Source organism: Apiospora kogelbergensis (genome assembly GCF_038363985.1).
Source record: "Apiospora kogelbergensis strain CBS 113332 chromosome Unknown utg000011l_segment0_segment0, whole genome shotgun sequence".
Lineage (NCBI taxonomy): Eukaryota > Fungi > Ascomycota > Sordariomycetes > Amphisphaeriales > Apiosporaceae > Apiospora > Apiospora kogelbergensis.
Window position 1 is genome coordinate 34276 of NW_027117428.1, and position 15396 is coordinate 49671.

At 50.4% G+C, this 15396-nt stretch overlaps 3 protein-coding genes across 3 annotated transcripts; 2 read left to right on the forward strand and 1 right to left on the reverse strand.

The window, feature by feature from the left end:
* Positions 1–2153: 2153 nt before the first annotated feature.
* PG998_014325 (heterokaryon incompatibility protein-domain-containing protein) lies at positions 2154–2402 on the forward strand (the record flags this gene model as incomplete). Its single annotated transcript, XM_066881141.1, has 1 exon — positions 2154–2402. The coding sequence occupies one exon, from the start codon at positions 2154–2156 to the stop codon at positions 2400–2402; it is 249 nt and encodes an 82-aa protein (XP_066723672.1).
* A 1404-nt stretch (positions 2403–3806) lies between these two features.
* PG998_014326 (DEAD/DEAH box helicase) lies at positions 3807–8037 on the forward strand (the record flags this gene model as incomplete). The annotated part of the gene is made up of 7 exons (XM_066881142.1): positions 3807–3988; positions 4152–4482; positions 4544–4938; positions 4991–5826; positions 5874–6891; positions 6930–7757; positions 7815–8037. 7 exons carry the CDS (start codon positions 3807–3809, stop codon positions 8035–8037), a joined length of 3813 nt encoding a protein of 1270 aa, XP_066723673.1.
* A 3892-nt stretch (positions 8038–11929) lies between these two features.
* PG998_014327 (uncharacterized protein) lies at positions 11930–12416 on the reverse strand (the record flags this gene model as incomplete). Its single annotated transcript, XM_066881143.1, has 2 exons — positions 11930–11996; positions 12082–12416. The coding sequence occupies 2 exons, from the start codon at positions 12414–12416 to the stop codon at positions 11930–11932; spliced, it is 402 nt and encodes a 133-aa protein (XP_066723674.1).
* Positions 12417–15396: the final 2980 nt, after the last annotated feature.

Here is a 15396-nt window from a genome sequence, read left to right on the forward strand (position 1 = left end):
TCTGGTTACGATCTGCTAGCCACTGGCCTGGTCTGCGGTGACGGTTGGGCGACGCCTTTTTCGATCAGGTATAACGCTTAAGAATGGAGTATCGGAGTAAATGGGGCTATTCGCAGGCATAATGACTTGGCGCGGAATCGTATTGCCTCCTAGCATTGTGTGCCGACCGCTGGTGCTGCACTCCTCTGCCAATAGCTGACCTTTGTTGTCTCGTTGGCTCGGGTCTCTGTGAACCACGTAGTGGTGCTCGGCAGTCGGGTGGGAAATCGTCGGCGGGATGCGTCTATCATGCGATGCATGCGATGCATGCAGGTCGGTCGTGGCAATGTCTATCACGCTGGCCTTGTGAGGACTGGGTAGCCTCGTTGGCCTCAAGGAGTCACTCTGTACCGACGTACATCAGGCTCGATGGTCATTCAGAACAGTGAGTAACAACCGTGGGCGCTATGCTATTGTATCTTGTAACATAGAAGTGACGGTCACCTCAACCGGTATTCTTGGTAGTAACTGTCGTCATGCTGTCGTGCTCGAGTCGCCAGCTTGTCCCCGTTCCTGTTGTGCTCGCCGCCATGCCGTGCGGGTTTTGACTCATGTTATCGGTCGTCGGTCGTCGGTCATCGGCGTATGTTATGCGGCGCATTGCCCGCGTGACACGGATAATCGCCTTTTCGTGTCCTTCAATCACGTCGTTGTGTTGGATAAGAAGCTAATCATGGCATTTGTTACTGTTTCGAGCTTCGCTCGTAATTGAACAGGTAGCCCACCCCCACTATGGCACAGCCGCGTTTTCCTGTGGCTGACAATAGCCACCCCTTAACCCGCTTCTTCCACCGTCCAATATACATGCTCTTTTAGCACCTGAGCCGAATAGCTCGTTACTATACTATTGTCAGAATAAGATTTGATCGAAAGTTTGGTTCGACAATTAGTGATACTCAGTCCTATCTACCAGGCAAAATGTCAAAGGATACATCAGTGGTACATCAGGTGGATATTGAAGGTCGAATTTGGTGGGGTGTTGCCGGGATACCCCGCTGTTTGGGTTGCCGCCTCCAATATCAAGCTCCAGACGAAGGGCAGACAAAACCGCCAATAGCTCCAGGACGGCCGGTCTTCTCACGATAAAAATCAGGCATCCAGCACTGGAAATGATAGGGATTCATTTGATTCCAATATCGTTCTTTTAAAATTGTTTCCGCGTCGGCTAGGGCGAGCGTTCTCAAAGCTGTACCCTAGAGCAAAGGGGATCGCTAAACCCTAGGCGGTTTTCGGGGCATTTAGAAGGTCACCCCGCTGAAGAGGTAACTAACCACCTGTAAATACAGGGGCCCGTTTATGTTGCAATGTTCACTCACTCCCCTTACCATGACCTGCCTGACGCTTCCCTGCGACAGTGGAATCAGCCGGGATATAATGTTTTAGATCACTTAAAGAGGGAATGAAACTACGCCCAAGGTATTTTTTATAGCTCTAAGCTAAACAGATAAGCTATAAGTGATGCCGCTCCCTCTCCCTATTCCATAATCCCCTAACCCGACGTTGGAGTTGCAACTACTATGCAGTCTACATCTACATTCATTTGCTCTGTACATGATATAGGAGCGACGGGAGCGGCTGGTTCTAAAGGGTTTCCTACCAATGGTCCGGGGACAGGTGATGAAACCACCGCTGTAGAGGTAGGTCGCGTAGTGTCCCCCAAGTCTACTGCCGCCAGCGACGCGCTTCCTACAGTGCCATTCTTCTTTCGCACAAACAACCCATACAAGAATATACTTTGCGGCTTTGTACCCCGCGGGGCCTCACGATATACCCTTACGAATTACCATGCAGGTAGTTGGATCGTTGTCCTTCAGTCGCGCCGTGGTTCTGCGACACATCTAAAAGCCATAATTGCGTGCAAGATCGTCTAGCTGTGGACCCAATGGACGGGCTGTGATAACGGAGCTGCACATCCGCATTCGCTGTTTTTTTCAGTATCTAGGAACCAGTCGCATAAGACTGTTGCGTACCCCACTTCATTGGCTTGGGAGTCAGAGTAGAGGCTGCGCCCCAGTGAGCGCGCACCATGTGACGGAGCGCTGCCCGTGTCCCGCTGGCAGTGGTCCTACCATATTTAGCGGCATTCCTGCTCGATGGGCTGCGCTTCTCCCACCATGAAGCACTCACTCGCAGCTCCCAAGCTTGGTTTGGCTTCAAACCTCGTTGTGCGTCCTCTGCAACGCCAATCCGGTGGCAATTCCCGCTTGGCCAAGGATCTGGTCGATGCTATCCCGCCGTACGCTATCCTATCACATACATGGTTTGACGCTGACCGACCTGCGGGTCTCATAAAACGGTATATAGGACCTCACTTCCGATTGAACCAGGAGATCTGGCTTGCAATTTCTGAGACATGGTACTGATACCTGAGCGGGTGCGATAATGGTGCGACCAGGCTGGCTTCTGGGGGCCATGAGGGTACATGATGCTGTAGATGGAGACATGCGACGAGTACCTTAGCTCCATGGAGTCTACTCTCTTCCCTGGGACATCGATTATGTACCGGAAAGGCTGAATGACTGTTTTATGATACGAATCAGCACACCGGTGTGGGATATAGAGCTCCTCTACCTTGCGGTATTGTTAGATACCTCCCAGTATCTGGAAGATGCCCCACTAAGGAATAGCTTCAGCTTTGTATCTGGAGCATGCATTACATGGGCTCGATGTACATACGCACTCAAACTGCATTTCACGTTTCAGGGGAAGCCATCCGCTGTGGTCTTCAACTCCGTCGGATGCTTGTTGGCTTCTAAATCAGTTGCACAGCATTTATGCGGCCACAATGTCTCTTCGCCACCATGTCATCGTCACTCCTTAGCAAGCGGCTGAGACCTAGCCAAGTGTGGTGTTGCAACCAGTGAAAGAGACTATAAACTGGCAGGCCCAGAGAGTGGGAATGGATGTGCATACATGGGCAGCGGGATTGGGTAGGTCGGCCTAAGCAGCATGTGAAGGAAACACCCGGTCTCATCTGAGATTACATCTCATCCATGGCACAGTCAACTTACAAGCAATTACGACACGTCATCTCGTTATGTACCAAAATGCCACGTTTGGTATCGTAAGTCCTGAGAGGCGTTGATTGGGTGAGAGTTGATTTTGGGGGAGCTCGTTTACTCGCTGTCGTCTACATGCGGCGTTATGGACAACGGCCATGGGAAGTGATGGGTGTGTCGGTGTGAAAATGTGACTCACATCGCTCATTCAGTTGGCTAGTGGCAGCCCCGCAGCTAACGCATGTTGTGGAATTCAGATCTCCCATATATGTGTTACACAGCTCAAGAGCTGCAGCCTGCAGGTGGGAAAATACACCCGCTAGAAGACCAACGAGTATCAAGCCATGACTATCAAGTTCATCAAGTTCTACTGGCTACGGCCATACTGCTTCGTCAAGTTGGGAGTGTTGCACCAACCGTCGCATTTCAGTGTTCGATGTCAACAAATCAATTGACTTACGGCCAAACAATCCAGCATAAGGCATATGTTGAGTAACGGTGGTTGATAAATGCATTTCTCGTGCGTCGACGGGTAGGTACAGTGGCAAAAAAAGCAATAAGATGGCAACGAAGTCCAGGCGCCCCTTGCCTTATGGTTGACAGATTGACAGGAAATTCGCAAAGTGATTGCACGCAAGAGTTGTTTGCAACTACTCCCAACCCACCACCACACCAAAACCCCTATCGAGAGAAAAGCTATTCCCATCTTCAAAGCCCCTTTTCTGGTGCCTGCGCAATAACCTAACTGGAAGAATGGATGCGGCCGAGATGGCGGTACCATTGGACTCTAGGGCTAGTGGTGATGATGATCTTGTCGCAGCCTGGTTCGACTCTCTCAGCCCACTCAAGGTTGACATAGTAGGTGATTTTGTCGGCAAAGAGCTCTTTGCCATCGTTGGAGAGGGCCCTTCTGGTCCACTGCATCTTACAAGAGCAGGTGGATTTCCAAGGTGCGTCTATATGTCCATGCCATGGCATATCACCAGTTTCTCCGGTCTACTGATCTTGTGAGCTAGTTGGCTTCCAAGTCCTGCATGCGGTTCACGCCGTAGAGATTACTCTATCACGGATGAAGGAGCGTGGATGCAATTTCCATATCTTATGGTTTGACAGCTATCGAAACCTCTGCGTTCCTCCTATGGTGTCGGATGAGGTCGCTAGCAAGTACCTCCTCACGCGCGCTATCTTAATCAACCACCTTTCATTCGAACAGGACCCCCTCAGCTTCCAGTTCATGTCGACCAAGTGTGACAAATTCGAGGTGCACCGGAAGAACAACCCTCTGCAATTCGTCATGTGTTCAAATGGACGAGTCGCTGGAGCCGACCGTAGCGTTTCTTCTGTCGGCTGTCGGATGCATCTCCATCAAAGCCTTGGCTATCGAATGGCCAGCCTGGGATATCGTGTCGCATTTCTCGACAATATCGAGATTCGCAGCTCCAAGGTACGTTTTCAAGGATTTGAAGTCAAGATCTATATGTTCTAATTCAACTCTCCAAACTCAGGTCTTTACGTCTGTTGTAAACCCTCATCAGGACTTAAAGCCTCTCGAAGACGAGCAAGCCCTCAAACGTCAGGAAATCACCGTAGAAAGTGACATCGTTGCGGCACTGCCCGAGATCAGCACTGGAAGGGAACTAAGTACGCGAGAAATCGTCTCTATCTACTCTCTAGGGAACATCCTGTCGCCGTTGCCCGAAGTCACGGACGTCGCTATGGAACACGCAGCTGTCCTCCTGATCCAGCTAACCATCTTGCGATATCGCGAGATCTCGAGAAGGGCGCTGCCAGAACTCAAGCTCGACCTCGGCACTCAACACCACAACATAATGACAAACTTCTACCGGACTGCCTGTGTTATGCTCGAAAATTGGGATACCAACAAATGGCCGTCCGCTAAGTGGGATGCTTTCGATTTCTTTGACGGACGCGTGTTTGCGCATGCCCTTCAGTGTTTTCCCCACTCTCGACTTGTCTTCCCAGATCTACCAGGAAGTCCAGCTCTTGGCTCGAGTTCTCTACAAGCTCAGTGGGGTTGATGTGTCTTCGTACATACACAGTCAACCACGAGCTCATCGTCAAGCCAGTGTCTCAGCTGCTCTTCAATCCAGTCTCTGTTCAGGCCGGCCAATTGCATCCTCCGCACCAGGTGTTGCCACTTCTGGTGATCAAATAGGCCATGTATTACCTTTCAGCCATCCGGTATTAGATCAGCATCTGAGCAATGTAGTCCTTGTCACGAGGGATGAGATCGAACAACCTGCCAGGGTATTTTCGGAGCTGACTCATTGGCACAACCACACCAAGCCGATTGACCCGAAGCGTGTCCCGAAGGCCGCAGATAAATGGACTCTAAAACGAAATCAGAGGCACATGGCCAACGTAATCGCCTATTCGGCCAGTCTAACTGGCGCTTCTGGGAAAATCATCAATCCCGAAATCATTGTCGTGTCAAAGACTACATCCTCTGTCGCCAAAGAGGCGCTGAACAGAGGTAGTAAAGCCAAACAAAGGCCCAAGAGTGGTAAGGACAGAGCACTCGAGGCAGCGGCAGCCTTGAAAATGGGAAAAATTCACCTCAAGAACCAGAATGTCAATAGCTTCTGGAAAACCAGGTGCATAGAATTCCAGAAAGAGGGTTCCCTGGTCAAGAGGTACCTCGCCGTTGGGAAGTTTCTCTCTGGTCTTTCGCCAGAGCAGTTAAACCAGGTTGGTGCGGAGGTCTCGCTGTTCTTGTGCAGTTTGTTGGTTGAAATGCAAGGATCGAAAGGGATATCAAGTCTCCATCGTAAGCCGTCTAGCCTGTAAGACTTGGTAGCACTGCTAACATTATAGGCTCAAATATTTTGGGCATGCTTTGGTCTAGATTCGGCGAGTTACAGCGACTCCCAGTTACTGCTGCTGTGACAGAGCAGGTTGCTGGCCTCTCTCAGGCACTCCAAATCCCCATGAGCAACCTCGACAGCTCCTTGTCCAAACGTGGACTGCCTTTCCCATTTAGTTCCAAGGAAGTGAGATTACCAGACCCCAAAAGGGCCCGTCAATTCCAGTTGAACTTCTGTGGGCCTTACATGGATCGAAGCTTCGACTCGAGCCCTGATCCCCGAGTTCCTTTTCAGCCGGACGCCTGGCAGAAACGAGTTCTTGATGCTATCGACCAAAACAAGAGCTTGTTTGTAGTAGCACCCACATCCGCTGGGAAGACGTTTATATCGTTCTACGCCATGAAGAGGGTGCTTCAAACTAACGATGATGATGTCATCGTATACGTTGCTCCCACGAAGGCCTTGGTGAATCAGATTGCAGCAGAGGTACAGGCTCGGTTCTCCAAGTCATACCGCCACGACGGTCGAGGGGTATGGGCAATACATACACGAGATTACCGTATCAACAACCCCCAAGGATGCCAGATACTCGTGACGGTCCCGCATATTCTGCAGGTGATGCTGCTATCTGCTTCTAACGCGAAGACGCCAAAGTCATGGGCAAGAAGAGTGAAGAGGATCATCTTTGACGAAGTTCATTGTATCGGCCAGTCTGAAGATGGCATTGTCTGGGAGCAGCTCTTGCTTCTTGCGCCGTGTCCTGTGGTTGCCCTGTCTGCTACTGTGGGAAACCCTTTGGAGTTCAAGGAATGGTTGGAAGGCACCCAGCGAGCCAAGGGCTTTGAGCTTGAGATGATAACCCATTCATCTCGGTATTCTGACTTGCGGAAGTTCATCTACCATGGCTCTGATTCCGAGTTTTCTGGCTTCCATCCTGTTGACAATCTTCCGCTCCCGGGACTCGATTCTGCCTATGGCAAATCAGATAACTTCACACATATACACCCTATTGGGGCCATGAGTGGAAGGTAAGATACAATGGCGCAGACACTTTGAACGACCTCAGTCTCGAGCCTCGCGACTGCCTCGCTCTTTGGAATTGCATGAATAAGCATCAGACCGACAAATTCTTCGTTGATCCGTCCTTGGATCCCATCAGGTTCTTGCCCCGAGTCCTGAAGAAGTCGGACGTCGTCAAATGGGACAGAGCCCTCAGAGACCAGCTCAAATCATGGATGAATGAGCCCGATTCACCTTTCGACAAAGTTCGTCTGGAATTGCTTGGTGACAGATACAAGCAAATCTCGACAGTAACTACGTCTGAAGACGAACAGTCACCCAGCCAAAACACTACGAATGATTCATCGAACCAGCTCAATTCCGTGTTCTTCCTCATTCAGGACCTGCGATCCTGTGATGCTCTACCCGCAATAATGTTCAACTACGATCGAGTCAGATGCGAAAATATCCTTGAGGCAATTCTCATAAAGCTTCATTCAGCAGAGGATGAATATAGAAGCGGCCCTGTGTGGGCAAAGAAGATGGCCGATTTTCAGAGGTGGAAAAGAGTGCAAGACAAAAGCAAGGTGATGCAGAATAAGAAAAAGCAATCAAAAGCGGCTTCAAAGGGAACAGACGAAGCTGATAATGGTGCAACCAAACATGAGCTTTTACGAGAGAACATCGATTACGAGCCAAGTCACTGGACCAATTTTGACCCCGATGCACCTATCGCCGAGTTCACGCTTGCCGATCATACCAAAATCTCCAGGGATGAACTAAAGAAGAGTCTACGCGACTTGCAGTGGCTCAAAATTAGCACTCGCCTTATTGGTGCTTTGGAGAGAGGGGTGGGTGTTCATCATGCTGGCATGAACCGTCGCTATCGACAGATGTAAGTGCTGTTTGTCTCCACGTAATTTGCCGTCGGAAAATGCTGACATTGTTGTAGCGTCGAAATGCTTTTCCGAAAAGGATATCTGACGGTGGTCATTGGGACCGGTACCCTGGCGTTGGGTATCAATATGCCTTGCAAGACAGTGGTGTTCACTGGAGACTCTGTCTTCCTAACAGCTCTAAATTACCACCAGGGATCCGGTCGGGCTGGCCGTCGTGGATTCGATGTGCTTGGTAACGTCGTATTTCATGGTCTGGCCCCTCATCGAGCCCTATAAGTTATGTCAGCGAAACTGCCGGACTTACGTGGCCAGTTCCCAACGTCGGTGACACTGATACTGCGATTATTCCAGCTTCTCCATGGCACAGAGGACTGTGAGTACGCGACTAACGCCGTCCACTCCCTTCTCACTTAAACTCGTCTATACCTCGGTGGCCCCAAAGCGCAGATGTCCATCTACCATCATCTGAGATTCTCATCGACTACTTGCGGCATTGTTCAATGGCGTTTTGTTTAGAATTTTGCAGGCAAAGAGGTAGGCGGAAAGTTAGGCAGAATAGACTCTATCATTGATGCATTAAAAGCGTGTGCTTAGCGGAAACGTTCTTACCGATTTTCTTTCTTTGTTCTTGATCGCAATAGACGTTAACTACCAATTCACACATCAGAGGGCGCCCGTTTCACAAAAATAAACTAACAATTCAACGAACCATCTTATTAGACATGCATTTATATGACCCTTACTGTATTCAGGACTGTATATTTCTTTTCCGTATGCTAAGTGCAAGATGTTGTACAAAGCGACTCTCTATGTTCCTTTCCCCCAAAATAACATCACAATAACATCCGCTGGAGTTAGTGCATAACCACAGCCAAATCTTCAACAAACATTGGTAACCGACCCGAAATGCACACGCCGTTGCCGTTCGAGTGTTGGCCGGGATGCTATCTCGGCATTGTGTCGCGCAACTGCCAAGTTTCGATGCAATTGGTCATCTATGTCTTGCCGAGTGAGTTCTTTGTTGTTCGCTCCATCATGCAGTTGTACGTATTTCGGGCAGACATGATTACGTGAGCGAGAACAAACATCTCGAGGTGCTTGTCTCTCGTTCCTAGGGTGGGGATATCTACAAGAACATAACGAACAGAACTGCGTCGATGGTACGGGTACATTCTGCGGATCCGACGTTCCGAGTAATGTTTTCGCTTGGGTCGACTAGAGCTCCGAGTTCTTGGCATGGCCTTGTAACGGTTGCTAACTGCGTATTTCTCGTCTATTGTAGAGCGAGGACTCATCCCAAGGCAGCTTGATACAATCCCCATCGATCCTATGCTAACCGGTTTGCGTATACATATCCGAATGAAGTTTTGAGCCAACGATATCTATATAAACAAACAACAGGGTAATATTTAAGGGTCTTTTACTATTACGCCATTAACCGCTCTAGGTAGGTAGTCGCGTGAGACGGCACACTATAGGGCTATTACAGGACCATTACAGGACCAATTCAGTTGACCACGTGGAAAGAAAGTACTCCTGTGGTAGCCACAGACATTCTGACTCGGGCCAGATTCGACCAGCTTCAGACTAGGTCTCACAATAGTTTGGCACCTTTGCGCTTCACCTGAGGCGCTCCCTTCATCTAATGTTGTTGCCAGTTTCGCATCTAACGAAGCGAGCCTTAAGCATCTGCGAGCTCTTATCGGATGCAGCAGAACAAGAATACTGGATAGTTCTGATTCCGATGTGAATCGGCCGTTTACGCCGGAACGGTACAAGCGTAACAGTTGGGAATTATGACTCTTATGAGCAGGCGAACCAGAATAGACATGGGAAAGGAACCCTAAAGTGTTTCTTTATACAGTAAGCGGGCAGATGGGTATGTGATCTGAGAGAGCCATAACGGAGCATGAGTGCTGATAACGAAATCAATAGAAACACGTGGGTGGCCTAGGAGGCACTATTAGCCTAGCTCATCGATAAGCCGGAAGCAAGAACAATGATGGCATCAAGTCAGACCCCTCAAGAAGCGACACAATGGGCTTAGCAGGTCTTCAGCAAGATGATTTGAACCAGCTACGAAGCACTTCCTAATCGGGAAACCTATGAGTCGCATCGTGCTATGTTCGGTCGTCGATACAAGCTTTACGCCGCAGGTTCTCCAATCCGGGATCCGTTGGTTAGAAAAGCAGTCCTATTGCCAATAGCCACAAGTCTAACGTGTTTGGTGAAAGAAGAGCATCGGATCTAGAGAGAAGAAGTGATGTTTACGCCTTTAATAGGCCGAGGTTCTAGTCAACCCTGCGAACCAGGATGTCGGGACCAAACACATCAGAATATTAGTTTGATTGCTGAAAGAGGGATAAATCAGGACATGATCGAATAGAAAGCTAGGGAGCACCATTATTAGCATATAGTCGGTTCATGGCCCCGCGCCATTAGGGCCAACCCCACAACCTTCAGGACCACGCGAGCACTTATCTTCGTCAAGACACGGCGAAGAGAAGCTGGGTCCGAAATCCTTCTGAAACCCTCCTTGCAACATGATTCTGGGGCCGGATCAGCAGCTGCCCTGGCGATTTTCGCCGAACTCGAGCTCACCATGCCATCAATATTTCGTACGAACCCGATCCCAAGTATATTGCAGCAGTTCCCATTAGTGTGGGCTCATATTTGTGGACCGCCAATAGACATGCCGCCTAGAAGGCCTGGATGGCCTCCTCGACCGGGTTCGGACGGAGCACCCCGGCGTCAAGATGGAGATGGTCGGCTTTGGGTCTATTCCGCTGCGCGAGCAGATCGACGTCGCTCGCAAGACCGACATCCTCGTCCGGCGTGACGCATAGCTTATTCATCAAAGAGGGCCGCGGCGCCTTAGTCGAGATATTTCCATCGGACTTCCAGTACAGCGGCTTGCGAGCCATTGCCCCCGACGATTCTGGCATAGGGAACGGATGCAGGCGGCCCTGCTATGGCACTCCTTGGTTTCTTTTGTTATTTCTCCTTTTTGACTGCTTTTTCTTGTTGGGAAGGTCAGATGTCACCTCGTTCTTTCCATGAGATTGCGGGATCGGGCTGGAATATGTATAGAAGGATCTCGGGGCTCTCGGCTTCGATGTGGGAGCCTTTCTGTCGGGTATCCTGCTGGGGGCAGCATCTCTTGCTCTTAGCTTGGGCCAAGGGCCGGCCGTGGAGTCAGCCAAGGGTCGGGGGCCGCACAGGGCCTCCATGGATGCATGGGAGATATATTCACGCAAATACGTGTCTGGATTACATTTTAACATACGAATGCTAGGGTTAGTGTTAAAGTTAGGACTGAAACGATCGAATAAATCCATCTCACATCTTGCAACTAGTCCATCGCAAGGTCATGACAGGAGAGACTTATCGTAGTAGATAAGCTTTGGTAATGTCTGCTGAGTGCGAGCGCTTATTTTCAGCCGCTGGGAGGCTTCTCAATTCGACACGTAGCAGCCTGGATATCGTCATTGTCAGCATGTGTATGGCGTTGCGGTCTTGGCTACGGGCGGGCATCCTGCATGACGAAGAGGTTGACCAGACAGTTATCTCGGTAGCTGAACGCGTAGAACATGATGCCTTAGAGCAGTTGACATACGGTGAACAAGTCGCACGTGTTACGCAATGGATAGCGGAAGGGGAACCGCGACCCGGATCACGTAATAGGGGTGATGAAGAGGTTGACGATACCCCTGAATAGCTTCATTTTCGCACACCAAATCCACCTGGTGTACTCTTGATTTACACCTAATACACGTACACCCACCCAGCTTCGAATTTTATTAGTCAGAATCAACCAAATCCACCTTGAACCCTTGGTGTACGTTGGTGTGGTTGTTTCCAGCCTTGTGGCTTGGGCTATATAGATAGCCTATAGATCAAGGAGTAGATGAGAGACATGGTCTTATGAGTGAGGTAAAGCTAGCCTTGGAAAAGTAAATAGAAAATCATTTATCTAGAATCTCACAGAGGATTCTAGTCCGTCAAGTGACAGTTTGGTAGACGTATGTACAGATGAATGCCTCTAAAGTAAGACAACATCCCCCGACTTGCCAAGCAGTCGCCCAATCTCTGAAGACCAGCCACGCGAGCGCGACTGACAGTAGAAGTGTTGCACTTGCTAGCATGAATAGTGTCGTTCTGGGCTTCCTCAACAACCATCCTTCTTGTACCAGCAGGCCCGGAAACACCACTTCCTCGAGCTTCGGGCAATGGTGCTGCCTAATCATATTTTGTAGTGTCCTATGGGTTTACAGTGACATCTCAGCCGATAAATTCGTCCGGTATACTCTGCCCACTTACCAGTCTCGAAATAAAAGCTTGTGGTCATCTAAAGCCATATTCATCAACGCTAGCTCTGGGTGCTGCAGAAATATCTTGAGTAAAGGCCGCCTTTTTAGTCGTGCGAGTTCCCTTGCCGCCTCAAAGCTAATCTTGTAATCGCACTCGAAATAGTCCTCGGCGCCTGTGGGACAAGCGAAGTCGTGATCCCAAAGCCCGGTTTCGTTGTCTCGCTCACAGGAGAACTCCCAGCTGGTGAAGTTGAGGTCCATTCCTTGAAGCTTCTCAATTCTCGAGCCCACATCTTCTGGGTGGTGCATGCCTATGAATAATGGCGAAGACTCTGGATCTCGCATGATGGGTGTCGCCCGACTGGCAATTGTGATCTTCCCTTGGATCAGCAGGAAACGATGTCATATATCAACAGTGGGCCAAACCTGCGTAATTTCCACGGACGCTATCCCATACCACGGAAGCCACCGCCTCCAGACACTCTTTTCGGCAAGCCAGGCACGTCGCACCAATTCCCACTGGACGCTAGGTTCTGTGGCATGATCGATATAAACTGGTATCACATACGCGTTCGTCTCAGTTCCCCAGCATAAAAGTACTGTGGAGCTTCCCGTTTTGGTCAACGGTTCTAGATACTCGCCCATTCGTTTCACGCGCTCGAGGTGTGCCGTGACCCTTGAATCCGTATAGAATATTCTATCGTCTTCCTCTTCAATAGTTCCCTCGTTGCTCGCTTGAACGTTCGCCCCGGTAGTGGTGCCCTTAGCACCCTCAGCGTCTGGTAAATCGGGGGTTTCGCCGCTTCACTAGCCTTCTTCTTGCTTGCGTAGGCATGGAGGGGTTAGGTCGTGGTGTGGCATGAGGCAACGTATTGAAAGACATTGCGCGAGTTGGAGGACCTTTGGGATCAGGCTGGGAATTCCACTGGCTTTCAAGGTCATCCTCTCGTTGTCGTGGTCGGTAAAGTACTGGCGACGGGAACTCGAGAACCGACATGTTTACTAACCGATGCTGAACTGAAGAAACATAGAAGGGAAGATTCTGTAAGGTTTCATCCTGTGTCGTCTGTGATATTTATAAACAAAAAGCTTGTGCAGGGCCTGCATACGAGCAAGTTAGGCCAACTGCAGGGTGCGGGGGCATGGAAGGCGAAACCCCTCACTGTCTTTGGTGCCCGGCGCACTGTGGGATCCGGGGCAACGAGATTGCCGACAAGCTAGCCAAGAAGGGGCTTCAGAAGCCTCTCCCACGACACGGCCGGCAAGACCAGCTCGTATCCCTCAGCTGGCTGAAGAGCCAGATCCAGCGAAAGGTGAAAGAAAGATGGAAGCAGCTGTGGGACCTCGAAGAACAGAATGAAGACCATGGCCGGCGCGTTCACGGCCCGGGGAAACAGTACCGACTGCTGACTAGAAAGCCGCCGAAGTTTGCGATTAAGCCCTTCGACTACTCTGGATTCCCTCGGAGTGTCTCGTCCGCGTATATCCAGCTACGCACAGGCATAGGACACATAGCAACGTACCTACGTCTCATAGGGAAAACCGAGTCAGACGTCTGTAGGTATTGCGCCAGAACGAGGCAGACGACAACGCATCTCCTACTCTCATGGGGCTCCCCTCTCACGACTAGCGTTCTTTTCACCACCATGCGTGGAAGGGGGCTCTGCTCTCGTTTCTACGGGAAACAAAGCTTCCTTTTGCTAAGTTCACCGAACAGGCTGTGCATGGACAGCAAGTTGAGCGATGGAATTTCTGGATTTGGACTCTCCTGGCTTGAAAGGAGTAAGCCCTCATCAGGGCTAGGTTTGTCATAAGGTCTGTCATAGCTAGATAGCTGCATACGGACAATAAACTTGATTCAAAAAAAACCCTTTGATGGCATAACTCTTTGGCCTCGGCCGCTTTTGCTTGATGCAAAGGCAACACACCCATCGGCGTTCCCCCTTTTGGGCATGCTGGATATCATAGCCGAACTGATATACCCATTGACGCACTTGGCCGTCTCTCTCCGTCAAGGTCCAGCCTTTGTAGAGCTGAAAGAGTCGTTGATTGTCTTCTTCTGTACGTTCTGGAACGGGTGTGGTTGACTTGGTAGGATGAAGGGTGGCCATTTCGATTTGGGGGTAGTAAGGGCGTGAGTAATAGTAACCTCTCTTAGAACACACACACACACACAATTTATTAACGCCCGGGCGGCGAAGCTGAAAGGGCAACTATCGATAATCTATAGTACATTCTTGAATCGCTTACTTGTCACCTAAAGCCCATGCATGCTCCATTTTCAGTTGGTCACTCCACTTCCGTCAGCACGTTCCTGTTTAGGATCCCGTGTTAGTAGCATTTCCTGCCAGGCCAGCTTGAAGGCCCTTCTCCAAGTGTCCAGCATCCTATCCTCGGCAGCTGAAGCGGCGCCTGCAGTCTGAGGCACGGGTTGTTAGTAGTGGACGCGTTAGTGAGAAGACTGGTTCCTATCCAGCCGACCTGTCGCCATGGCAAATCGTATCGTCGCTCGTACGGCCTCCATGTCTGGGGCCCAGAATTCATTGTCTGAGGGTGACTTGCCACCCAAGTAAAAGGACAAGTTGCTCCTGTGGGTGTCTGTGCACTGTAGCATCTCTGTTCGGTATGTTGTCCATTTGTTGCATCGGAAGAGGAAGTGTTCCACCGTTTCTCTCGCTCGTCCGCATTCGCACTGGTCTGTCGGTGCCGCTTTGATCTGATATAGGTATTCGTTCAACCTCGCTTTCCCTGTCCGGAGCTGGGCAAGGACGCTGGCTTCTTTCCACGAAAGTCCGTTGTACAGCTGCCTCGTATGTTTCCCTGGTAGAGCAGTATCGACTCGTTTGGAGTGTTTCCCGACGCGTTCCGGCAGATTTATTTGAGCACTCCGTTTGGCCCATGCAAGATTCAGTGCTGTCGATTTTGCTCCTGGCATCTTGGTCCCTGGTTCGGCACCTAGCCGTGTCGAGGTCTTCGCTTCCTTCTTCGCGCGATCCATTAGTTCGTCCTCTTCATGCGTTGGTAGCCAGGCGACGACGATGTTGTTTCCTTCCCTTCGCAGGCTCGAAATGGCCTTGTAGGCTTCACCGATGTGTCGTTGCCCAGACTGTTGACGTGGCTTCCTCAGTGTAAGAGCCGCTGCTTTGTTCCTCGTCACGAGCAGGATCTTGCGGTACCGGAGCTTCGGCAACGAACGTAGGGTGTCGGCTATAGCGGCTAGCTCTCCCGTGTACGGGTTCTGCTCTGTTCTTTCACCGGGTGTAATGGCGCGGGCCAAGTGCAGGCAGTCCCCTCGAATCGAATTCTGTATTTCGATGGCTGCACC